This window comes from Bombus pascuorum, chromosome 16 (genome assembly GCF_905332965.1).
Source record: "Bombus pascuorum chromosome 16, iyBomPasc1.1, whole genome shotgun sequence".
NCBI lineage: Eukaryota > Metazoa > Arthropoda > Insecta > Hymenoptera > Apidae > Bombus > Bombus pascuorum.
Genome location: NC_083503.1, coordinates 6,854,563 through 6,882,220, shown reverse-complemented (window position 1 = coordinate 6,882,220; position 27,658 = coordinate 6,854,563). Strand labels below are relative to the sequence as shown.

Here is a 27,658-nt window from a genome sequence, read left to right as displayed (position 1 = left end):
TCCACGAACATATGTCTGTATTTTTTCCTAAGGATTATCTGATATCGAAGAGAATCGTGTACCAAGGGACATAGCCAACGCGAAGAAACCCACTGTCGAACAAATAATAATAAACTGCGGAATAGGTCCTGCTAGTGAATATAAGATTGTTGACAATATGTTCTTTCGATCATGGTGTTCCTTTTCACTATTCTTTTGTTTCGCCGTTTTACTTTACATTTTTCTACTTCGTAACAAAATGTTTCTCAAGTTTAGGTATTGCTACGGATTGACGTTCTATATGAATAGACAATTATTAGTGTCATTTGTACGGGTTAATCGAAAAAGTGTTTCAAATAAAACTTGCTTTGTTTCAAGGGACGTCCTGTGATATTTTTATTTCTATAACCTGTGAGATTTTGAAGAGACCTGTGCTTTTCTAAATGGAGCTATATATACCATTCGATGCATCTTTTAATTCTCTACAAAGGTATCAAGGTATTTGGGTTAAAAAAGTGCATAGTTTAAAAGATATTTTAACTTTAATCTTCTAAGACTCATAAATACAACATCGAAATAGTTCCATTTAAAGAAACAGAGATCACATTGGAATGTGGAAAATGCATCCACCTAGACGATGGTCTGGTCAAGATATCTGCCTTGAAACCAAATGAGTTTCGTTTAAAACACTTTCTGGAATAATATATAGTAAGAGATATTTACGTGGATCGATTAAAACGAGATATATGTACAGTATGTTTACGCCACTATTTTCCAGCGTTTCCTACCGTAAACGACAAGTATGAGCAAAAAATATGAAAGAGGAAAAAGATGAATGGTTCAAAGTGAACTACATGTCCACGGTAATATTTTTTTCACAAGTGACAAAATGCATGTGTATTTTGCAACTGCACTATTTTTTGAAATGGAAACCTTCTTTTGCATACATCGAATTCTTTCTCCATTCCAGGGAAAAAATGATGACATTTTAATTTTAATCTTTTATAATATCACATGAATGTCGAGAGAAGACATAACACGGTACTGTTATTATTATAAGTAATATAAATTCTACAAAATTAAGGTAAAAGTATCTTTTACGCTAATCACTCTTCGACTATGTTGTCCTAATACCTCTTTTCGTACGGTAATGGGAGGATTCGATGTATACAAAAAAGGAATATGTCTTAAAAAAATTAAAATCTGGACACGTACTTATCGTTTACGAGAAAAATGCTGCAAACTAATAGCGTGAACACCTTGTATATTATATCGTTACAAGTTAAATTAACAAAACAACGAATAAATAAAGTAATAGAATTGAGTTTAAGTTTCTCTTTTTTCTTTTTTGTTAAAACTACAAGATGATCGTTTCTCGTTGCATCGCTATATAAAATTTGAATATGAATAGCTCGCAGAGAGTCTATTCTATTTGAAGATTATCTTACAGTCAGTGATCCCAATGTTCTACCATTCACCTGTTTTATGGCGATGTGTAAAAATATCTTACAAACCAAGCTACAAGCATATGCTGCAATTGTCTCCGAAAGGATATTCAGAATTAGGAAACGTTTTATCATCGTTATACAGCATGTCCCCAATTTAAATGTCAAAACTTCGGAAGCGAGTAGGGACCGAATAACTAAAGCCTCGTCTACACTGGCAGACATTGTCCGCATATATCGTCCGCCGACAGTCGCCAAAGGATCTATCCAGACTGTCTGCAGGCTATGTCGGTTGTCCACTAGCAGCGTGCCGATGAGTCGAGGATGTGTCGGAGATGAAGCACACGCCTTGTTGAAATCTATCTTTGAAGAGATGCGACTAAAAGTCATTAATTGCTTTGGACGTGGGAGCAAGATCAGCTTGTTCGAACGTTGAAACGAGGGAGAAGGAGCGAGATGTAGATATAGAAATACATACATTTGAATTTTCGGTTTTCGTAGTCAGCGTATATGGAGTAAAAAGAGAAGATAAAAGTAATGGGCGAGGTGTTAAAAATTTCATATAAAAAGGGAGAAATGGGTATAGTGCCCCAGATGGATATTAAATTAAGTGTACGGTTGAAAGTCTGGAGTAGAGACTGCGCAAATGTATTTATAGAGGGGCGCGCAACTAATTAACGGTACCTCTTAATCCTCCGCTATACAACTTCCTCAAGCCGAAACTGTGATGTTCCCAAAACGTTACTGTTAACTCATTTAGGTTATTAAGTCGTATGTATAAATTATCGCAAAATGAAAATATTAACTCAGCAGTTCGTTCTAAGGTTTGCATATACAAAAGGGAGAGGGATGATATACATGTATAAATGAAATTCCTGAAAACACTGCTGCCAGATATAACTTTAACGCAATGGCATTGTACACTAAAAGAGAGTGATTAATTTATACCGTGTTAGGAATCTAGTACAACGTAATCTGCATAGAAAGTTAGAAATTGTTTTCTTGAAGACTATCGGAGGCAACTTGAAAAGTCTGTTTCAGAGTTTTAACGATTCACTACATGCTTTATCCCGCTTTGGAGAATAAATGAGACGATACAGTTACCGCCCTCTTCATCAAGGAGAGACGCTTTTTCGACAAATGGAGTGAACATGTAAATTTTCGCGTTTTACGATAGTTTGTTTAAGAACCAACAACGTTTTTTTTTATAAAATTTGTCCATTTCTAGACAATTGAAGTAGATAGCAAACACGAGATCGTATATATATAATAGAAAAAATTAAAATATCCTATGATTCTACATTAGTTGTTTATTTATACGTACTGAAGGAAACAATAGTAGAGCTGAGACTTTAATTTAATTACTGACGTCTGACGTCACGAAGCATGAATCGAAGTAAGAAGGGTCTCTAGCAGGCCACCTGGGAACTTTACCTCCAGCTTATGTATGTCTAGAACAGGATCTCTGATAGGATATTCCCTATCCTCAAAAGGGACAACGCTAAAACCACATAAAAAGATGTCACGATATTGGTTTTTCGGCAACACTCGCGTAGTTGTCGCACTTGTACTTTGCTCCAACCCAACCAATATCATGATATTTCCTCATCGTTAAAGTTTGAAAATTAAAACACTAATAAGATGTTTGTCGATATGTATGAAAAGGATTTGAAATTTTAGGTATCATCTTTGCGATGCCTGCATCTTGAATTTTGTATTTCATTGTTCAAGCGTCAATTACATCGTATCCGTTCTTCTGTTATGACTTTATTATAATACATTTTGTTCCGGTGAATAAAATGCAGAATTCAGAAATTCAAATATTCATCAATGGATTTCGTTAGTTACGTCTACTCGCGAAGACTTTAAAAATGCTACATACATAGTGCAATATGTACAGATTAAGAGATTATAATCTGAAGAAACTTCCCTGTTGTTATTCATGATGTTGATAGAGTAATGACTTGCTCGATTGTAACGAACTTGTCATCCATCATACTCTAGTGACAATTATTTTAATGACAAAGTTTAAAGATTTAAATTAATAATAAAGATAAAGATTAATAAACACGTGCGGCTTTAACTTCTTCGAAGTTCCATGTGGCAAACAGTTCGATAACGCGGATGTCTTCGTAAGTTTTGTATAACTAAATTTCTCCTACGCAATTTTTACGTATAAATTATTTCTGCATATGTTATAGTTGCAACGATACTTTTATTTCTTACACGTTAATAAGCAGGTTGACTATCTTAACCATAAATTTCTAGAAGATAAAAGTTGACTATAAAGTGTTACCAATATCTTCGCAGTTGTATTTAAGCGTTCTGCACACTTAATTGCTAGTTGTCTCGTGCATCTGCCTTTAGTTTCACTTCAAATAGCTATAATTTGAAATAAATTTTGGAAAATTGTCGTAGTATTTGAAATTATAAAACTCGCAAACTCGTATAAAATTTCCTCTTCTTTTTCTTCACACGTTTAAAGTGTTAGTCGAAAAAATTCGAGTCTCGTAAAATAGCGTGAGTTGAAACACGGAAGTTGTTATCTGTGGACCAACACATCCAGCGCAAATGGAATTCGAGACAACTTCTAGAATTTTAAACTTAAAATTATTTCGTTATAACCTTAGGTATTATTTGCTACCAGTACGCTGTAAATGTTAACAATAATATGATATTAGTATACCTTTTCACCGAAAATTAAATGTAATTATATCTAGCCAACGTTTAAGTGTTAGCAATTGTCAAGAAATTATGTGTAGCAAAATCTGAATAGAATAAAGCTGCAACATCGATCGTGATTCAAAAATATTACAAAATTACTTACTGTCTAAAAAACCTTTCCCAACAAGAGCTAAATTATTTGATATTATTAGTTTGTTCATAGGTAGGTATGGAAGGATATACAAAAGTTGAAAACACTACATTTCTTTTAAATAGAATCACATTTCTTTGTGCGTTGATAGATGCAATTCGTTGTTCCACATAGGAAACTACTGGTTGGTAATGTGAGAAAAGCAATTAGTTCAAGAGATGCTTTAATAAATTGTGCTTTTGAAACATGAATTTTGAAAAATGGATAACTTTTGTTGGTGTTTTGGCATAAAAGGGAACCTAATAATGTCTTATACGTGGAATATTCTGAAATCAAAAAGTTAGGTAGCTTCATTCTATTTAAGATATAAGAACTAGCAGAAATCAGTCAGGAAAAGACGTGGCAAATGAAATATAATCGCGTGTGAGGTTATGGCAGTGAGAAAGCCATATTGGGACGCGCGACAATAGCGCCACTGCACGAGCTACCAGGGAACTACACGGACGTAGCCATACTGGCATGCGCGCCGAAAGCGCGTCAACAATTTAAAAGTGGTAGGTACTCCAGAAATGCGGGCTCGAGAGAGTGCAGCTCAGGAAAGCGATCACGGGCGCGATGGTAATCAGCGTCCCGGACGATGCCGGAAAAGTTAAGGCAACGCAACTGGCGTCCCACCTCTCCAAGGTGCTGGATTCTACCGCGGTCAAGGTATCGACTCCCACGACTATGGCTGAACTAAAGATCGTGGGAATTGATATATCAATGGAGAGGGAGGAAATCCAGCAAGAGCTGGCAAAGGCAGCGGGATGCGAGGCCACTGAGGTTAAAGTCTGGGAGACTGGAACCTCAAGGACCGGTATGGGGTCAGCATTCGTGAAGTGCCCAGTGGCAGGAGCCCGCAAGTTAGCGCTAGCAGGCAGAGTGGCGCTGGGGTGGTCAATGGCGAAAGTCATCGCGTTACCTAAGAGACCGCTCCAATGCTTCAGGTGCCTGGAGTTAGGTGTGCGTCATCGACGGACAATACACAAGTAGCGTCGACATGCCCAGTGTTACAGGTGCGGGGAGAGCGGGCACAGAGTTCGGGGCTGCATGGCACCTACCCCGAGATGCCCAATATGTGAGTCTCGGGGAGCCCTAGCTGACCACAGGATGGGGAGCGAAGCTTGCAAGCCTCCCAAGGTGATCAAGAAAGGCATCAGATGGACGATTCTCCGGAAGACTCTTACCGGGGACAAGGGAATGGGAGATACGGTCGGCTCAGTCACCGAGGCAATGGCTCAGGCCTGGATCGCCTCGGTTACTGAGGAGACCTTAGGAGGAACTCGAATAGTGAATGGCCGGGAGGAGGCCATGGAGGTGGCGGAGTGAATTCCCAAAGATCCTCCAGTGCAACCTAGGCAGGGCTAGAAGAGCACAGGACCTGCTCTACCAGACCATCAGGCAGAGCGGTGGTTTTGGCGGTGGTGGCTGAGCCATACTGCATTCCCAAAGCCTCCAACTGGATAGGGGATGCAAGCGGCCTAATCGCCATAACCTGGCCCTGTACGGCTGGAATCTCCGGCTCCCTCGTTGGGCGTGGGCCCGGCTTTGTAGCAGTTCAATGGATGGACATCGTGGTGGTAGGAGTATACATCTCCCCCAACTGCGGAATCCGCGCATTCGGGGACTTCCTGGACGAGATGGGAGAATGCATCAGGAGATGTCTTCCACACCAAGTACTCGTTCTGGGGGACTTCAATGCGCACTCGACGCAGTGGGGAAACGACAGGACCACCGCGAGCGGAAGAGAGCTCACCAACTGGGCGGCAGGTCTGGGACTGCTCTTGGTCAATCAAGGCTCGGTAAGCACCTGTGTAGGGTGGAGGGAAGCCTCGGTGATTGATCTTACTTGGGCAACACCAAGGCTCCACGCTAGAATCCATGGCTGGAGGGTGGCGGTAGAGATGGAAACGTTATCAGACCATCTCTACGTGCTTATGGAAATACAGCCCAACAGCGTAAAAGGCAGCGACTGCACAGGAAGAAAACCACCGGGTCGCCTGGGGCCTCCCCCTCTCAGATGGAAACTGAAAGAGAGGGACAAGGATATGCTCCGGGCAGCGGCCACCGTTGCAGCATGGTGCTGGAACGCCAAGCGGAACAAGGAGCAGGGAGACGTAGACATGGAGGCAAGCGAACTCCACAAGTTCATGGTGGAAGTTTGCGACGCCTCCATGCCGCGTTCCAGCACCGGCGGTAGACGCGATAACACCGGCGGTAGACGCGATAACACCGGCGGTAGACGCGATAACACCGGCGTCTACTGGTGGTCCCAGGAGATCGCAGACCTGAGGGATGAATGCTGCAGATCCAGAAGACTGTACACCAGGGCTCAGCGTCGGAGATGGTGAAGGAAGAGATCCAAGGAAAGTACAGGGCCTATAGGGAAACAAGGGTAGCCCTGCAGAGGTCAATCAGGGAAGCCAAGGACAAGTCGTGGAAACAATTGATAGACTCTGTCGAGACCGCTCCATGGGGGAGGCCATACAAGCTGGTCATGAAAAAGCTAAGACCTTCGGCCCCCCCGCTTGCGGAAAATATGGATCTGGCGCTCCTGAACAGAGTGGTCAAGACGTTGTTTCCATGGCAGGAGGAGGACGATGGACTTTCTGTGCAGCTGGAGGAAGACTCCACGGCCACCCAGGTCGTGAGGTAATGCACTCAAGGCGGTGGGGCGTCACCAGTGGACATTTCGGAGGCCACAGTAACTGAGGAAGAGCTGCGCAGGGCCACGCAGAAGATGGCAGCGCGAGATGTGGCCCCGGGGCCGGACGGAATCCCCGGGCAGGTCTGGGCTGAGACCATGGACATCATGGCCCCCCGCCTGCTACACCTGTTCAGTAAATGATTGAGTGAAGGTGTGTACTCTCAGGCATGGAGGATTGCCAGACTAGTGCTGCTTAGAAAGGAGGGTCGGCCGCCAGATTCTCCATCGGCGTACAGACCGATTTGTCTCCTGGACGAGGTTGGCAAATTGCTGGAGAGGGTAATTGCCGCCCGTCTGGAGGCACATATGGAGCAGAGGCAGTCAGGCTGGCATGACAGCCAATATAGATTTCGCCGCGGACGGTCCACGGTTGACGCCATTCTACACCTTAGGAGGAAAGCAGAGGAATTGGTCGCTCGGGACGGAATCGCGTTGGCGGTCTCTCTGGACATCACCAACGCCTTCAATTCCATCCTGTGGGGGAAAATCCTGGAGGCTCTGCGCTTTTTCCAAGTGCCAGAGTACCTCCAGAGGGCCATCCGGGCCTACCTCAATAGAAGGTGGATCACTTTCAAGACCATGGAAGGGGAGACGAGAAGACCGGTCGAGCGCGGCGTACCCCAGGGATCAGTTTTAGGACCAATTCTCTTGATCACAGCGTACGACCGTGATCTCCGCAGCCTACTGCCCCCGAACACGGGACTGGTCTGCTATGACAGGGACGTGTCATCGCGTTACCTAAGAGACCGCTCCAATGCTTCAGGTGCCTGGAGTTAGGTGTGCGTCATCGACGGACAATACACAGGTAGCGCTGACATGCCCAGTGTTACAGGTGCGGGGAGAGCGGGATTCAACCTGGACAGTTGATTGGGACAGGTGATTGGGAAGTCAAGGAGGAAGAGATGTGGAAGGCGACCAGAAGAATGGCCTCCGGCGACGTGGCGCCGGGTCCGGACGGGATCCGGGGCCGGATCAGGGGAGAAGTCATGGCCCCTAAACTTCGGCGCCTCTACACCAGATGTTTGAAGGACGGAGTCTACCCACAGGCGTGGCGAACGGCGAAGCTGGTCCTGCTCCGTAAGGAAGGCCGACCGGCGACCTTGCCGATATCCCTGCTGGACGAGATCGTCAAGCTCCTCTAGAGAGTCATCGCCACCCGTCTGGAGTGGCACATGTCAGGGCGGGTGCCGGATTTACACAAAAGCCAGTATGGCTTCCGGAGGGGACACTCGACGCGATCAAACGCGTACGAGTACTTACGGAGGACATGGTTTCCTGGAAACGCGTAATGTTCGCGCAGCGATAGACATTGTCAACGTGTTCGACACTATGCCGTGGGACAGGATAGTGGCGGTACTGGAACACTTCGAGGTTCCCAGCTACCGGGTTCGGCTGATTCGCGCCTACCTCGACGACAGGTGGATATGTTACGCCAACAGGGAGGGGGAGGAAAGGCGGCCGATCGAGCGCGGCGTTCCTCAGGGCTCGGTGTTTGGAACGAGGTACTGCGCTGCCCGCTGCCTCCGGACGGGACGATGGTGTGCTACGTCGACGACACTCTGGTCCTGGTCGGGGGTCGCGGGTGGCACGAGACGTTGCGCATTGACGAAGTCGCAACGGCCTACGCGATACGTGCTGTGCGCGGACTGGGTCTGAGGATCTCCCTTGCGAAGTAGGAGGCCACCTGGTTCTACGATAAAAACAGGCGAGAGACTGCTCCGCTCGGTCTGAGCATAAGCATGGCGGACGAAGCCAACGGGATGGTATCGCTGATGAAATACCTGCGTCTTATCATCGACAGCCAGTGGACGTTGCAGCCGCACTTCGACTTCCTGATTCCGAAGATGTCGGCGGCGGCCAATTCGGTGTCCCGAGTGATGTACGGGGCCCCGGTATGGGTGGATAATCTGATGGCGAGGCGTCGCAACATCCTGATCCTCAGGAGGTTGCACAGGATAACCGCTATCAAAATCGTAACGGAATACCGAACGGTGTCCCACGCGTCGGCGACCGTTCTGACTACAACTCCACCGTGGGAGGTTCGGACGTTGGTGGTCAAGAGTGAGAGCGCTGGACCCGAGAGAGGACTCGGATTAGAAGGCGGCCCCAGACGACCTAAGAACCGCCGAGGAGGACGCGTGGGACTAGTAGCGGTCTCAGCTGATCAACGAGAGAGGCGAACATCGAGGCATCGAGGCCGTCCTCCCAAATTGGGTGGCATGGAGGAGCCGACGCGGTCTCCCGCTGTCCTTCAGGATGACCCAGGTGCTTACTTGACACGGAGTGCTTGGCCATTACCTGATGAAAATCGGACGCGAGACGACGGACATCTATCACCATTGCGGAGATGGCAGGGACACAGCGCAGCCCACACTGGAGTTTTGTCTGGCGTGGGAGCTGCCCCGCTACACCTTGCGTCTCGTAATAGGCGAGAGATTGACCCCCTCGGCGATCGTAGAAGCGCTGCTGAGCGAGCCGCAGAAATACGAGGCTGTCCGCCTCTTTTGCGAGCGAGTTATGCTCGTAAAAGAGCGAGCAGAAAGGGAACGAAGAAGAAACTCTCATGCTGATAGGAAAACGTGATGGAGGGGGATGGCGGTCAGGCGACCCAGGGCCGCTCCATCGCCTCCCCCAATGGGACGCGACTAGCAGAGGGATGGCGCCAGGGGTAATGGCCTCCACTGGTGCCAATGCATTGGGATCGGCTCGATCAAGGGAACGCGGGGAATTCTTATCATACGCGTAGGCAGGACATCGTGGAGTTTTAGTCGGTAAAAGTCTTGCTCTGCTGCTGCCCGCAGCGGCGGAATGTTCACGGGGATTTCCCACGTACAAAAAAGAAAAAAAGGTTTCGAGATTGCCGATGACCCATCAGTGTTTTTAATGTGATCATACTGTGTTTTGGTTATCAAATCCGCAAAGAGTAAATGACAAATTATCTTTTTGAACATTCTCACAGGCATTTTAAAGCGCAAAGAAATGTGACAGTACTTTGATTTTACATTGCAAAAATATTTTTTTATCATGTACACTACATCGAAATATCCTTTCTTCCAATTTTATTTGACTTTCCATTCGAGTGAAAATTTCCCTATATAAATGGAAATATCAACGTCAAGAATATGTATGAGAAACATTACCGCCATTTCTAACACGATACGAGACCGTGTTGTTTTCGCTGAAGAAATAGAGTTGGGCCGCCAAACTTTTGTACGCTTATTTTTTGAAGAATAACGTCTCAGGAATAGCAGTTAATTTACGCAGTTTGCTGTTAAAAGAGATACAAGATAATTGTGATTTGTGGTTATACGTCAGTCTTCGTTATTTTTAACTGGGAAAACAAAGAAAAACCTGCACCAGGCCTAACAAAGTTTAGTCAAGTTTAGTCAATCGTCTGTTTTAATATACCAAAAATTTGTAGCGAAATTCGGCAACAATGTATATCATCGAAACAAAAACCCCAATGAGTCATCAACATCCTAACGGTTCTTCCACCGAATGTTCGAGAAGAAGGTGTGCGTGGCGACGCTCGCGGACGCTTAACAGACGCGTGGAAAATGGGGAAATTGAGGGACGACAAAAAATAAGAAAAGATTCCTTCCATTTCGAACAACGAAGTGCGAAAGGCGTAGCATAACACATTCGAGAAACGTGATTGTTAATTGTTGAACATTAATCATTGTTGATTGTTAATCGTTGATCGTTAATTGTTGACTGTTAATTGTCTAATAAACATTTTTTGTTGAAAGTCGAGAGTATTTCTTGGGGCACTTACATCCAACATCACCTCAAATTAATATATTAACATGTTCTGGTTACAGACGGCCTCTTTCCGTCGTAACAATATTTCCCGCACATGAGAAGCATCGTTTCAACATAACCGGCATTGCTGGTATCATTAAATATCCTTTAGCAAGTTCTGAAATTGCTGAGTATTAGGTTACTCTTGCCTTTCGCCATTTATATGGGTTCAAATTCAACATTCACCTTTGCATCATTAGCGTCATTACTTTCGTCGTATAGAAATTCGAAAGCACTCTTCTTGGTCGATTTTGCTGCACTTGCTATACGCAGGGCAGAATTTCCGACCAAATGTTTCACTTTCCAGCGAATCATTTCTCTGATATTCAACGTTTCACGTTCCAAATCTTTGTATCGTGGATGAGAAAGCAGGATATATGGCTCAGTGACGTAACGCCATTTTCGTTCCGTTTTGAATTTGAAGCGTTTCGTAATTTCTGAAATTAATGTCTGCTTGCGAAATTAACGTGTATGAAAAATTGTGTCTTCTGTATGTCTGAGAATTATTATTCCCTTACAATTTGTAGTGTTTTTAAAATTCTGACGAGGGATTGTGTCATTTCCACCCTCTTTCGGTAATTTTAAGTCGTTGCGCCACGGATTCGCCTGCTATGACGTTTCATATTGGACTTCCACTTAAGCGGCGTGAAATATACAGAGTTCAATCCTTTCAATGTAAAATTAATTTTTATCGTTTACGAACACTCGATATCGTTTATTAATTTTCCTTCGGGATGTCTCAAAATGAGTTTCTATTGTCCTACCTCGACTTTGACTGGTATCATACAGTCTCGTTAAATTCCATTACGGGGTTCTTTCTCTGCAAGTTGATCCAATTAGAAAGTACTAAAGCCGAACATTCTAACTTGGAAAAAAAGATGGCACAAATTTTACGATATGTAGCTCATAAGGGTAAACAAACAGATACTAGCTGAAAAATGCTTTGAGATTTATCGATTTCGACGTTATAAAACATTGAATTGTATTTTCTTCCAAAATATGGAAAACATTCGTTGTTCGTTTCGATGCGTTTATATTCTTGTATTGTTTCGTTCGCAAATAAAATTCATTTTTATGCATAATAACGCATCGATGAAAATGCAACGCGAGCAAAAACTCCTTTGTCCACCGTAAACGTGTCCATCGACGGGTAAAAAAGTTAATCTCTTTGTCTAGACTTTGTGAATTATTATAGACAGGAATTACTTTGTAGCGGCATACGGGCCAACGGAAAATTCGAGACTGGCAGTGACTCGTGTTATTGTACCAACGTTGTTTTGGTTTACAAGGTTCAGAGACAAAGCAATTCGATACAGATTGTTATTGTCGTTCCTGGTAATCTTCAACCAAAGTTATGTAACTAAGTTCATATTACGACCATGCACTATTTCTATACCCACACTGATTTTAATATAACTGAGGCTATTGCGATTTTATGTTTCATAAAGGAACCATCGTAATTTCGTAAACGCGCGTTTAAATATCGATTTTCAGACGTCTTTTTCAGGCTGTATACTTGCCAATTCATCTAGACAAGTAGCTTACCTGGAAGTAACACTTAAAAAGAAAGAAAAGGCAACTAGATATTGATTTAAAGAAGGAAATTTGCGCGTCTCTGTGAGCAATACATTGCTAATATATAAACTACCATAATACCGACATGGTCATACGGAATACAATTATGAGGCTGTGCTACAGAATCCCACATTAATATTATCCAACGTTTTCAGAACAAAGCTTTCAGAATTACAGCGGCGGGGCCGTGTCATGTCACAAATGAAACGTTGCACAAAGATCTTTAAATAATACGGATATGCGAACTCGTCTAAAATCAAGCGAAATCGTACAAAACAGACTATAAAATCACTGGAATGCATGAGCCAGCAATTTGATCAGCAACGCGCCAGGACACAGGCGGCTGAAAACTACGATTAATAATTAATTATACACGCCATGATAATTAAGGATAAGATAAATAATAAAATGAAAAATACGTAATTTTTAAACGTCGAAACTGTAGGAATAGTTTTCTAATCACGAGAATACCATTGTGCAACACTAAATTCTAATAATAACGACAAACGAGAAAAAGAACAAACAATTTCATTTTTATTTTATATGCTCAAATAACGTTGCATAAGAAAATAATATTACCAATCATTCTTTTTTAACTTTAAATTAAAGAAAAAATATCTTTGTAGGTGCTATAACTGCCGAGATAATACGATTTTTTCCATGAGCTTCAGTTTTTGCGCGGTCGAGGCAGAAATGGCGCGCGAAGCTCCCAGCGGGCTCGTTCGCTGCACTGAAGGCTTCTAATCGGCCGCTATGAAAATGGAACAACTTTATAAACGTTTTTTTATCTTTTATGAGCATCCAATCTATACGAAAAAATGCACATATAATACACGTAATAAACTATAAAACGACGCCTGTCGCACCTCTCAATATTTTAATAGTTTAGCGCTGGCTTTTTCAGAAGCCAATTCCTCCTAGAGGAATACTTTTTTAAAATAATTAAGTTTGAAACGACTGGAGAAACCGACAGAAACAAGTCCCAGTACGGCAGGACGTAACGTGCGAAAGTTATTGCATTTTACAACTAACTAGAAACGATTATCGTTGTATTTTAGCCGAGCGTTCAGGCGAAAAAGACTTTTAATCCTGCGTATCAAAATATAGGTCTTGTAGAAAACGTAAAGGCTCGGAGGATAAATTCAGATAAGTTTGTATTTGTATTGCAAATTTGACATTTGCTGCGTCGTAAAACAACAAACTGATCGTACGAAAACTAACACACGGATCGATTGCATAATACTTTTACTTGTCACAAGGAGTCGTCATCGTATGGCAATTTTAACTAAAATTATGGGCGATTTGAGAAAGAGGGATTTCCTTCCACTTCCTACTAATTTGCAACCTAAAAATTGGAGTCATCGCAAGTCTCATTTTACAGATATTTTAATTATCTACAACATTCTATTGAAACTTCTTCACGTACGATAAATAATTTTTAGAAATTGTAGAAGGCCGAGATAGTGTACTACTGCTTTTCTTCTGTTTTTCGCGGAAGAAAAATCGGACTACGAGCCCCGGGATTTGAACCCGGATCCCGAACGTTCGTAACCAAAGGCGCTAACCACTGCGCTGCCATCGTCCGGTGTTAGTTGCTGTCAAGTGCCGCCACAAAGATATAAAACGAAATGTAAAAATAGTTGTGCTTTTTCGTTTAATCGAAATTTCGTTTACGAAGCACCGGAGGAAAATTGGTTAAAAATCGTTTGTTTTGTTCCAAATATCGTTGCAAAACATATTATGACCATCAAGTCAACTGTAAACATTTAGCCGTCAACCAGAGGCATAATCATTTATTCATTCATTGTTTGTTGTTAAATAAACTAAAGTGCAATTTCTTTATACTCCTTCATACATGGACATACACTGCGGCTGAATAACATACAATTATTCAGTGCGCATCGTTCGTGTGGACGTTGAAGAATTGACACGTCAAAGGCAGACATGTCCGTACAGACATGTTCGCGACCTGATGGAAACATTAATTCTCTTCATTTGGGAATTATAAGATAGCTTTTGACATTACACATGGATCGGCAGGTTTTACGTTAGCGACAAAGTGCACAATTGTTTACAACATCATCAGTTTTTCTTGTGACTTACACGTGATAAATTGGCGAATATGTGTCGTCGAGTTTAAAACTGAAATTGCTATATTCGTCCATGTAAATCATTTTGCCGAGTCTCAAAATTGAGGATATTATAGAGATCCTTACTTATTTAACGGATTTATTTATAACGGTGAAACAGGAAACTATGATTGTTCTACGATACTAAAATATTTTGGTTGCCACTTAAATACCAACAGCTAATTATCAGTTAACAAACAAAGTTTGAAACGCAATTGTTGCTAATTGTATAAAAAGAGATACAATACACCGATCGTGCTATCTTTCATAAACATACATGAGGCATAGTCTCACCGGGAATATTCGAATGTACCGAAATATCATAAGAACGGACCTAAGGCGTGGCGCAGGAGGAACAGTGTGATGTATATCTTGTAGGTTTTAGTAGGTAAAAATCCGATACTATCCTACGTCCTTCCTTTAAAGAAACACTGTATATGAAGATGTTTTCCACGTAAAAAACAAGTACGAGTCAAACAATAAAGAAGTAACTATAATTTATGTGAAGTTTTATGGCAGTAACGTATAAAGGAGCACGCCTCATCGATTTCATTGAGCGTGCAAGAAAAATTACGCCGGATATACATACATATAGTAAAATCTTTGTTTCACTCGTAATACATCTACGACAACCTTATGATTGTAACTTTTTTCCCCACTCTACTTTTGCTTTCTTAATAATCTACGGTCGTCTACATCTTGGGACAAATATATTTTTGGCATTACACAATTTTATTTATATATTGCTTATATTACTTATATTAATATATATGATTAATTGAGCCGATTTAGTTGCAATTGTATTACATTACTACACTCTGAAGTAGCTTTAGTTAAATAACCATAGTTTCCCACTAGTATAGCTACAAATAAATCTGTTAAATAAAGTAAGTCACTATATAGCTTGAAAGATACTTTAACTTCAATCTTGTTAGGCTTATCGTATGAAAGGCAAGGACAAATAACGTGGTGCTTTTATGTTTACGTTTCCCTTGTCGCTCATATACTCGATTTTATAAAATTAACATTGAAGTGTCTTTTAAATTAATCATTTTCAGATAAAAGTACTTTAATGGCTTCTCGACGAGAATTAGAAAGTACATCAAATGGTGGATAAAAGAACGTATAGTTGTACCTGAAAAAAACACGGGTCGCCTTGAGATCTCGAAAACACCTCCACCCAGAGAAATTTGATGACAGACAGAACGAATTCTAGTTGGAGCGTTTTTTATGATAACGTATACTTTGGGAAAGAATTACGTGGGAAATCTAAATGAAAAACGTTAATTTCATCGTATCTGTAGACTATAGTGGCAAAAATATCAATGGGGAAACAGCGTTACGAATATATTGTATGTGTAGAAAGTATTCGAAAATGATTTGAGCGCCATAGCGTTATCCTATAAAGATGGTAGTGGCAAAATTGATCTTGACCTTGGTAAAATTCTAGGTGGTTCTAAATGAATGGTACCGTTTATGACACCATTACTCAATTTCTAACCTGCGAACGCTTGATGAAAAGAAACGTTGCATAGAATATTTTTTTACCATAAAAGCATTCCTGTCGTTAACTTTTGAAACCATATAATATAAATTGCGAGAAAAGGAACAGGATCATAACAACCGGAACACGGAGAACTTTAAAATTAGAATTCTATAGAGATGGTAATTGCGTGCATCAACGAGGAACAGCGCTCGTAGGAAACTTTTAATTTGGTCATTGAATTAAATGAGAATGGCACGTTTATGCGCATATGCCCCGGTTCTGTGTACACGTACACGTGGAAATGTCGACGTTCACTCACCAAATAAACAGCCCTCTATGATATTGGACGAGAAATTACACTTTTGATCGTTCAGCCATTCCTTCGAATGGCTTTCAAACTCGAAAAAAACGTGTTTTCATTGAACGAAAAAAGGAAAACCGTTACTATCGTGGTTAAAACGGAAACACTCTAAAATACGCATTCTGTGGAAAAGGCAATTGCGCATATAAACGAACACAGTTTCTCTTGGGAAACTTTTAATTTGGTCGTTCAATTGAATGCGAATTGCATCTTCACATGTATATTTACACGCTCGTCCACACGTATACACGTATTCGTGTATACGTACGTATAAATTTTCTCAAATGGTTCTGGATATTGCTAACCGAAGAAGTAGAATCGCGGATAGCAAAAGGAAATAATCTAGATAGCAATAGTTGGGAAGAAATTTACGTTCTTTGTATCCTCAAGCAATTGCAAGGATTGTGAAATAAAATGATATATTCGTTTCTCAAGCGCCATTCGTCGGTGGACGTTTTGTTTTAAGACGTTAATCGTTAAGAAGGATTCAAAGAGTTTTAAGAGATTTAAGAAAATAATCTGTCGTTTCTATTAAGTCGCATAAAAGAGAGCAAACGGTACAAATTGCCAGCACAGCAAATGAAAAGGAGTACAATCATAAAACAAAGGCGAAAAGAGCGTATTGCGATAAAAAGAGCAATGAAAATCGCGTTAAGGATAGATACGTGTGTATGCTTTTGATACTAGACTGTTAAATTAACAAATGCGTAAAATTAACAGTAAAATATCAAATGCAACTGGGGAAACAGTTTTATGAAAATATTATATAATGCGTACAAGGTGTTTGAAAATGATCTCATGATGAATTCTATCTTCACCTTAGAATTTAAGGTCAAATTTGCTTTTATTACAATGTATCCTACTGATCACGAGGATCAAAGGTCTCGAAGGAACCACGATCCAACGATCCTTTCGCACTAATTGATTGTTGACCAAAAAGAGTATTATCGAGCAATGATTTTTCTTTGCAAACGTGATTCAGACTTACGTACAGTTGGTCACAAAAAGATTTGCACACAATTCAATTTTAATTTCTAAGCTTTAGAGTAGCGGACAGAAGATTAAGACGAAATGGAAAAAATGTCTGGCGAAATAACAGGCTTTTCTCACATCGGCTCCTCTTTGTCTTTACAGTTTCATTTATTAACCAATGGGCATCGCGGATCACTACTCTCACTTTTCTACCGAAAATCCGCGTTCTAAGTTTAAAAGGGCACACCCACACCGAGCTTTCCTCCTTGATGGTACGAGACGGGTCCGAACAGTTCTTCTTATGATTTCTTGTAATAAAAAACATAACTGTTACCAATAAACCCAATTTTTTACTGAATCTTTGGTTATCATTTGAAATTACGTGACACACGCATCGAGAGCTCTGACGAACAAAGTCGCTTAATTTAAGGGACATCGAAAAGTATCAAAAGTCAAGTCGAATTCCTTTAACGCATTAACGGTATTTATCGCCAAATAATTTGTTTGTTGTACGATTGTTGTTTTTATTGTTAAATATATATTGTTTTATTGTTAAATATATACGCTATATTAACCTGTTGACACAGTGTTAATTTCATGGAACCACCCCTGTTATCTTAACCGAAACAAAGGGAACGACTATTTCGCGGCGTCGATTTTACGCATCGCAGCGAGAATTTAGCCTCTCGCTGACGCGTTTTCCTCGCAACCGCGTCTCTCCGTAAACGGTCGTAACACTATATATATCAATAGAAAGAAATTTTTTTTGTTATTAATAAAAGATCCCATCATCTTTTTACAAAATGCTGTAATACTGCGGGGAAAGTTTAAAACTATTACAGCTGATGACAACGCAAGACACAAGTCGTGAATGCGATCGTTTCAGTAATAAGCCATCAAGTGCGTTTTTTTCTCATCGTGAATTTTTATATTCATTTTCATATTCATTTAAGTAGAGTTATTTGAGAAGCTTATTAGTTCTGAGTCTTAGTGTTGTCAACTAATTATTTTCTACATAAGACATTAACAAACCGCTCTCGGATTTGTTTATGTGTTTCTTCGAACCCAAGATGTTCCCAATATGAAACTGACGAGGAAAGTATTTTAAGGACAAAGCTGGTGTAGAATGTGCTCAATGTATCAAATGCTAGAGATGGGTTCATAAATATTATGGGGCTACTGATGCTGCCTTTATTGTGTCTAGGCTTCTTACAAAAGAATAAATGACTTTTCAATTTTGGATCATAATTTCAACTTTTAATCTTAACTTTGAACAAGCTCTCATATCAGGAGTACTTTTTTAAAACCATTGATTTTGTACTCTTTTATATTTTCTCTGTCTTTGTAATAAATAATAATGAAGCTAATATTGTTCTTAAATATGTATAAATAAATGACGAATGCAGAAGCATGACAATTTTTAACTTTTTCTCTTCCTGTTACTCGATATTTAATCAAATATAAGTGGTGTCCTATATTCGATAATTGTATGTTTATGGCGATAAGTACAAGAAAAGATTCTCCTGACTAATATAAAACAATGTAATATCTTTGCAAGATCATCGTCATGTTTTAACACATCGCAGTTGCTTTTAACATTACGACGTTATGTTCGCAATAAATTCAACGATTTATGTCTTGCAAGAATAAAATATTAATTTTCGACTTTTGAGTAAAATTAATCAGTTGTAATATTCGCACCTCGTATGTCAGTCAATTGCATTGCTAGTCGATTCATTGGGAAGCTATTATCTTTAATTGGAACTTCTTACTTTCCATTATCTTTAATTGAAACTTCTTACTTGCTATTATCTGTAATTGGAACTTCTTACTTTGTTTACTTACTAGCTATTATCTTTAATTGGAACTTCTCCCCTTCTTTATTGAAATCTGTTGGACTACAATTCTTTAATTTATGGAATCCTACAATCTGAAATTCAAAGGTTCTTTGTTCGACTGTAGAGTGTTTAACAGTTACGAAATTTATTTGTAAAAGTTGTACCGCCTACGTAACTCTGTTACCCTTAATTATTCTTTTATTTGTCACGATGCAAGAAACTGTTTCGAGAGAAAGTTATTGTATTTCGGTGCAAATCATTCAAAGTGATACCTTTGGAAACTCGACTAATAGTAACGTTTTTTTAACTCTCCGTTTGCAAGCTTATTTACGTATTCACGTCGCCTGGTGTACATAATAGGTCGTTTAAGTGTGTGCAATTTTGTTTTTTAGATTTCTGTTTTAAAAAATTGCTCGATTTTTTAATACTTTTCCAAAGTTTTAGAGTATCATCTAATAGTTTCCATTTCTACGTGTCAGTTTAATTGTTTTAAGCAGAGCGGAAGATATGGAGAAAGTAAAAAATTATTTTAAATTGCTGGTCGAAAATGGTCCAATATGCAGACGGAGGGTTAAACTGTACAGTCTATTATCTTAATTACCACAAAAGAGGTGACTTTTCCAAGGACCTCGGCACCCTATAAAAAGGGAAACGGGGGAAAGCTCGGAATAATCCATCAGAGTCCCTCATAGTCGTTCTTGGTAGTTTACGTAGTCGCTGGTATACGCCCGGTTAGTCAAAGTAATTCGTACAGAAGTTTGTAACTACTCAGTATCAAGTTTGTATTACTTCTGTATCGTCATTGCTCGAGTTCGACGTGCGTCACGTTACGACCTAAAAGGACGCACGTGATGAATGATTTCTGACTCCTGTTCCTCGAACTGTCTTTAACTGTTGCCGATGAGCTTTGATTGTTACTAGAATGTTACTATCATGGGACACTTCCTACAGTTAGTCTGAGAGTAACTGGTCAACTGTCAACAATCCATAAATTCTTTACCTGCTTTACCTACTTTGTTAATTATAGCATATCACTCACTTATATTTTAAATACATTTGGTTCCGCAGTTCTATTCAATAAATATCACATAATATTACATTAACATAAACATTGTGTCTTCCACAGATCAGATAATTTATTTTAACTTTAAGATTAAATTCTAACAGTTACTGTGGAACAAGTCTGGTGATCAAGTCTAGAAATATGGTAACTGTTCTGTAGTGCAGAGAACAAGTGAAGTTTGTTCTTGTGTTAGCACAGAGGTAAGCTCGGGGTAGATGTGTTTGTTGTACGAAGAAAGCGAATTCGTTGCTTACGTGGAGGAGGAAGCCTCCTGCCAACGTGACTCAAGGCTGACATTGTTCATGGGAAAAAGTTCGATCGTTCATTTATCGCGTATGAGGTGGCTTTTCTAGCGAGATTCCAAATATCAGCCATTCGCGTATCATCTATCAATTTTTAGTCAATTTTTAGATTAATCCAGCACAAGTACGAAATATGCTGGATGTCGTGAAGCTTCGAAACTCGTAGTTCGATCAATGGAGCTGGCGATCTTGGGATATAACGCGCTAACACTGTCAACCCTCGGGTCAAACATTGTATTTTCCGACAACCTCAAAATATTCTCTAGGTGTGTACTGATTATACTTATGATTATACTTATGATTATACTTATATTATATAACTGTTGACTACAGTTATTCAACCACAAACACTCCTATTATCCCAAAAGAAATAAGGGGATCGCGGTGTCGATTCGGATAATCGTAACGGGAATTTACGACTCCCGTTGACGCGCCTCAACGCGATCGCGTCTTCCCGCGACTGGACGAAAAAACAGGAGCGAAACTGTAGAATAACTGTAGAATGTAGATTACTTCTACTTTCTCGTCTCAAGCACACAAGTGCCCTTTTCGACGATCGAAACGATTCCAAGTTCTTCTCCGTACGAAGACTCAAGCGAATCTGACTGCTTAACGATTCTGATCTTGCGAGACCCGCGCGCAAAGTTGCTATAGTATTCTATAGTACTCTAGAAAGCGTAACTATACGAATACAGAGTGACTTACTGACTAAAGCGAGCTACGTAAATCTTCCAATTTTCAATTCTTTCAATTTCTGAGATACAGAGAAATGTTTGAAACAAAAGCTTCAGAGTTGGTAAGTTCGATAGGATTTTTCATAGTGTCTTACAAGGAACAAGTAAAAAATGTCCGTATCATTTCCCCGAAAAACGATGGGAAAATTGTTAAAAATAAATTTTTCAACTCCTAACGATACTAAAAAATGTACATTCTTCTTCCTGATCAGCATGCTTCTAAGACATTGCGAACGTTATTTCATTCAGAGTGTAATTTACTGTTAATAGGAGGGGATGAGTGATACCTAAGCGACGTATAATTTTCTTCTACGCGTAACTTTCAACTGTATAATACGTTACGTACTGATAATTTCTTTCCCCAAAAACTGTTTTGGCAATAGCTAACGAAAATTCTAACGTTTTTCAAAAGCAAAACCTTGCTGGTTCACATATACTTGAAATGGATTTTCTAATCTTTGCCACATGAATTATTTTATTATACAAGAAAGCACTTATAAATATTCTGAAATATCTTGTGATTATACATAGAGATTTGACAAACAAGAATCTCATTGAATCACTTTTATAGCAGGTTTTCTTCCGATGTATTTTGCACATTCTGAACTGAGATATATTGATAATAAATGTTTTCGCGATCATATTTCTACATTCAGGACCATTTATTTTAAAAGTGTTGCAAGTCCACTTTCCTTCGTTTTAAGATATTCAAGTGTTTGCGTTTAAATAGTTTATTTAGCCAAGATTTGATTTTCTTCTTTTTATACATTTTTTGGACTTACAATAAACAATGAATTTGAGTATAGCGTGTTTGGCAAAAGTACCGATACGCGACGGTACGACGTAGCCATGCTCTATTATCTGTGGTGATTCCTCTGTTTTTGCGTTTATATTTGTTTTTTGAATTTAAGTCGCAGTGGAGCGTGGTTTTTGTCCTGAAACTTGGCCGCAAAACAGGACTCTTCGGTGAGTTTATCCACGTCTCTGTATGTTTAAATGATTGAATTTCACTATACAAAAATGTTCTCTGAGAACTAACTAGGCTAGAAAATTGATGAATTGTACAATTCATGCAATTTTAATTATTTAAAATCTTGCGCTTTAATCCACGTTTGTTTATAAATTTATGTATATTTATAAACAAGAACATGGAAAACAAAATACTGTTGTTTCATTTCAATATTTATTTGTTTACTATAACAATATGCTTGTAAAAAAACTTGTAAAATTAGTATTAGGTACTTTCTATTTTTCAGTTCTGATCGTTGTGTGCAAGTGTCCTGAAATTCTTATGATACACGGGACGTATGGCTTAATCATATCCTTATATTATAATATAATGTAATAGTTTCATCATATCCTTATATTTTTTGCATGTAATTGGCCTAACATTCTTATACAAAGATATTGATGCGATGTCTTCCGGTTAGTGATAAATCTAGTTTCTGCAGATTATAAATGATACAAAAATGATAAATAATACAATAATTACAGGCAATGAACTTATATTACTTTCGAAATAAATTACTATGCAATATCATTTAGTAACGAAAATTAAATTTATTAAAATAAACGCATATTTTGGCATTTAAATGATGAATAGCTTATAAAGACATTAAATTTAATGTAAATATAAATAAAGCAAATTTGTCGTTTCCTCAATTTTTTCAAAAACTAATCTTACAATATTTTCAAAATAAATGATCCATTTATTCAGTGAAATATTGTTACTTCGAATCTGACGTGATGGCTATCGAATTGGTATAATAATTACATATTGGAATTAATGAGGGAAAATTGCAACAATGGAACGCGGTAGAGCTACTCTCATTCGGATATTGTGTCAATGTTCTATGATCTGAATACTTAATAAGAATTAGTATGAAAGTAATAACGTGCTAACTATCGAAACTGTCGTAAATACGACGTAATTAAAAAGGTCGAAAATGGTGTAAGTGTAGCAGAAATGGCAAAAATGATAGTGTTGAAAAAGCCATCGTAATAGGAATTACAAACGAAAACAGGATATTGAAAATTATCCAAAGCATGCTTAACGATTCTATAGTACTCTAGAAAGCGTAACTATACGTATACAGAGTGGCTTACTGACTAAAGCGAGCTACGTAAATCTTCCAATTTTCAATTCTTTCAATTTCTGAGATACAGAGAAATGTTTGAAACAAAAGCTTCAGAGTTGGTAAGTTCAATAGGATTTTTCATAGTGTCTTACAAGGAACAAGCAAAGCATGCAGATTTCTTTGCTGCTGACAACGGCAGAAGAAACCTAAATAAACTGTTACAATAAAATAGTTTCATTGTTAGAATAAGTAGATTACTAGAAGGAGTAGATAATGATTTCATAGAAACGGAAACAGCAAACAAAAGCGATAATGGAGAAGTGTCTTTTTGTGACACTCGAAAAACGGCATCGTCGCTTCAAAGTGCAAAGACTTAGTAACTCTGTGAGGTTATATCTCTTGAAAGAATTACAGAACGATATGAAACTCATAAATATTTAAGGAATCTGTCAATTAATCTAAATCTTACGATCCCTGTTATTTTTTTGTTTAGCTTTTCAATACTTAAACTCGCCCCGCTCGACATTTTTATGTTCTTTTGATAACTATATTATATTATTATATAATATAATTGTTATATATTCGATAAAGCGCTCTTACGATATTCAACACTGAATCATCGATCACGCACTTTTTTTTTATTTTTAGGTTATCTTCTGTGCCCCTCAATATTATTACTATTAATAATATTTTCAATAAAAATAATAACTAATTATTGAACCTGGGCCGATAACCTGTTGTCATCTCTATATTCGGGGGTAGAATTACGATAACTATTACTATATTCTTTGGATAAATTTATCACACCGTTCTGAGCCGAATCGACTGTGAAATTACATTTTTCCAAATGACACACAATGAAACTCGACTTTCTGAATGTTGAAGTGTCTGATACTGTTTATTGACAAAATACTCAAGAAACATTTTAACATCAATACCTTCTATACGTTTATGTTAATCTAATAAACAGACATGTTTGATGTTGCTGAGTAGAGGAATCAAATTTCCGTTATTTCGATCCGGAGTTTCCTTGATCCCATCGCTTCGCTGGTATTGGATGTAGACTTGTGCTGCATAGATACGCTAAACTTGTACCAGCTTTCATACGATATAACATTATAAGTTTCGCTGCTAAACTAGGATGCCAATGGTGAGAAAGCTTACGCGTGAACGTTTAGGTTCAGCGAATCGTACAAATAAAAACACCAAGTTAAGCTTGAGTTTATAGAAACATTAACCACGTCGCGCCGGTGCGGTGTACTGGTGGTCTGAGGAGATCGCTCATCTCCGCGAGGAGTGCATTCGCGCTCGGCGCCGGTATACCAGATCCCGGCGTAGGCGACGAGGGGATGAAGCCACGGTGGCTTATTTATACGACGCCTACCGCGAAGCGCGAAGGCCTCCGCAACGAGCCTGGGATGAGCTTCTGGCCACCCTCGACTCCGATCCCTGGGACCACCTGTATAAACTAGTGCTGAACGAAATCCGTCCTTGGGTGCCCACCACGACGGAGAACATGGACCCTCAGTTCCTGGAGGAAGTCGTCGGGGCCCTGTTTCCGGGGGCGGTAAATGAGGAGTAAAGTAGGACAAGCAAAGAGCGGGAGCTACAGCTACCGGGGGAGGAACCACGGGACACCGCGGGTAGCTGGAGCCCGGAATCGGCGATCACCGAAGATGAGCTGGCCGGGACTGTCGAGAAAATCGGGACCCCGGGTCCAGACGGAGTTCCGGCCCGCGTGTGGAAGGAGGTCGCCGGAGTCTTAGACCCAAATCTGAGAACTCTGTTTGACAAATGCCTATCACGGGCCGAATTCCCCGTCCTATGGAAGGAGGGGCAGATGGTCCTGTTACCGAAGCCGGGACGTTTTGCTACCAGTGCGACGCAAGTGTAGACTCTGCGCAGCACACGCTGGGACATTGCCCGGCGTGGGCAGCGGCGCGACACTCTCTCAAAATGGCGATTTTTGAAGCGTTACTGACGAGCGATGGGGGCAGGAAGGCCGTAGCCTCCTTCTGCAGGCTAGTTATGCCGCGGAAGGAAAAGAAGCAGAACAAAGCCTTCTATAACGATATATAACATTTTGTGACATCTACGCGACATCTCGTGATTATTTAGAACGAAAATCGATTTCGCTAGAAATTATCATGCGAGTTTCACATGAGCAAAACATCGCTAAACGCGCACTGGTTAAGAATTTCTTATCTTTGATAGAAACTGAGAGAAATATTTGTAAGGTAGGAAGAAGCGCTGCCTGATGAGTCTCTGATAAGCAAGACAATTTGCAGACTGTTTCCTTCGAAATTGTCACTTGATAAATAAAGCTTGGTTTTCGAGAAAATCAAATTTACAAGCGTGCAAAAGTTATATTGCGTGTCGTAACGCAATGTACGAAAAGTTTCGTTTGCCGATGTTTATGCCACGGACAAAGAGTAGCGCAATTTTATAAGAATAAAATTTTAGAGCTACGACTATATGCGTAGCAAAACTCAGTTGGAGTAACTTAAAGGAGTTGCAATATGCACGCACTTTTAACCTCTTTGGAACATTTTCCAATTCCCGAATAACCAAAATCCTCTCATAAGCCTAGGAATTTCCATACGATCGTGTAAAGTACGGTAATCAATGTAACGGTTCCAGCGTCATAACTCGCCAAAAATTTCTTCCAAATGAACAACGTACAATGAAAGGGAGTACACGAGGTATTAAAAATGCTGAAACAGTGCATTTTCGGCGGAATTCCGATCACGCCTCAAGAAAAATCAAGTTAAACTGCTGTTGAATCGCTTCACGCACCGCAAAACCGTTTAAGTACCGTGATAACGTCGCGTTCTCTACACATATATATACATACACATGCCAGTTGGACGTGAATATATTAAAAAATAACAATCAACTAATTGTAATCAATCTACCTCCTCCAATCACACATCACACGAGCCAACAAAATTGGATACACCGGAACTTAAACAATTTTGCTCAATTTTACAACACATAAATTTGGTTAATACACCAATGGAGACGAGCGAACAATCGGAAATTAGCCTTTACATGTATTTGGCAAGTTATCACGTTTGATCTCATCAAAACCAAGGTCACAAATGAGAAATCTATATTCTAGATCTTCGACGTACTATCTGGTTATATCACGTGTCTAGCCATATTCTGCATACAGACTGAAGCAGGTTATAATACTAAAAGATGTCGTAGTATTACATCAGCAGCGGATGTGTAACAATTCTAGCGCAAATTTTTCCCATTCCCAAATCATTTTTTGATATCCAAGGCAAACTTGCTGAACTTGTACTAAGCTCTTCAATGATGAATTGTAAATAGTCGATTTGAAAATGCGAGTTCAGGAATACGTGTTTTCATTGGAATACGGAGTAGAAAATCGACTCTCGCGAACTATCATCTTTCGCGTCCTCTTTTTCTTCTTGAAACCATTCTAGGTTTTGTGAATGTTTTCCGGCGTCATAGTATTTATCCCACGCTGCAATGCTTTCTATGCTTCTATTAGCGTACGAACCACTTCAGTTCCTTTTTTCAAATTTAACGAGATATTTCGCATTGATGAGTTATTCTTCAGTAACAAGATAACCAGACATTTTTAAGTTGTGTGACGGCCGAAGGCACATCGCCATACTAAAGAAGTTGCTGCAAGCAACGGCTTATCGCAGACTCGTGAATTTGATGTGTTTATGGATAAGACCATAGATTGTATTCTTCGCCCGATCAAACTGTCGCACTGTTATTGCTATGACAGTAGAAAAAATAATTCTACCACCTGTTTGGTACATGTTTGTCAGCATCGTGGTATTGTTTCCACGCTACTATGGCTTCTATGCTTCTTTTAGCGCATAAACCACTTCATTCCCGTTTTTTCGAATTCAGCGAGAAATTTCTCATTGATCCGTTATTTTTTAGTAACAACATATCCAAACATTTTTAAGTTGTGCGACAGCTGAAAGCACATCGGCATAATAAAGATGTTGCTGCAAGCAACGGCTTATCGCAGACTCGTGAATTTGATGTGTTTATGGATAAGACCATAGATTGTATTCTTCGCCCGATGAAATTACAACAATGTTGCTGCGATGATAGTGAAAAAATTATTCTACTACTTTTTTGGAAAATGTTTGCCGGCGACATAGTATTGTTTCCACGCTCCTGTGGCTTCTATGCTTCTTTTAGGCTATAAATCACTTCAATTCCTTTTTTCGAATTTAAAGAGAAATTTAGCATTGATGCGCTGTTCTTTAGTAAAACGATCACCAGACATTTTCAAGTTGTGTAACCACCTTTTTGCTAAATGCTTGCCGGCGTCGTAGTAT

At 39.8% G+C, this 27,658-nt stretch overlaps 2 protein-coding genes across 4 annotated transcripts in view; one reads left to right on the top strand and one right to left on the bottom strand.

Annotated features, from left to right (window-relative positions):
• The window catches only part of LOC132915155 (lachesin-like), a 337,108-nt gene that overhangs the window by 242,054 nt on the left and 67,396 nt on the right, over positions 1-27,658 (bottom strand). The gene's annotated exons all lie outside the window — the stretch shown is intronic.
• On the top strand, positions 4,855-6,629 carry LOC132915369 (uncharacterized). Its single transcript, XM_060975170.1, has 3 exons — positions 4,855-5,225; positions 5,295-5,568; positions 5,637-6,629. Exons 1-3 carry the CDS (start codon positions 4,855-4,857, stop codon positions 6,627-6,629), a joined length of 1,638 nt encoding a protein of 545 aa, XP_060831153.1.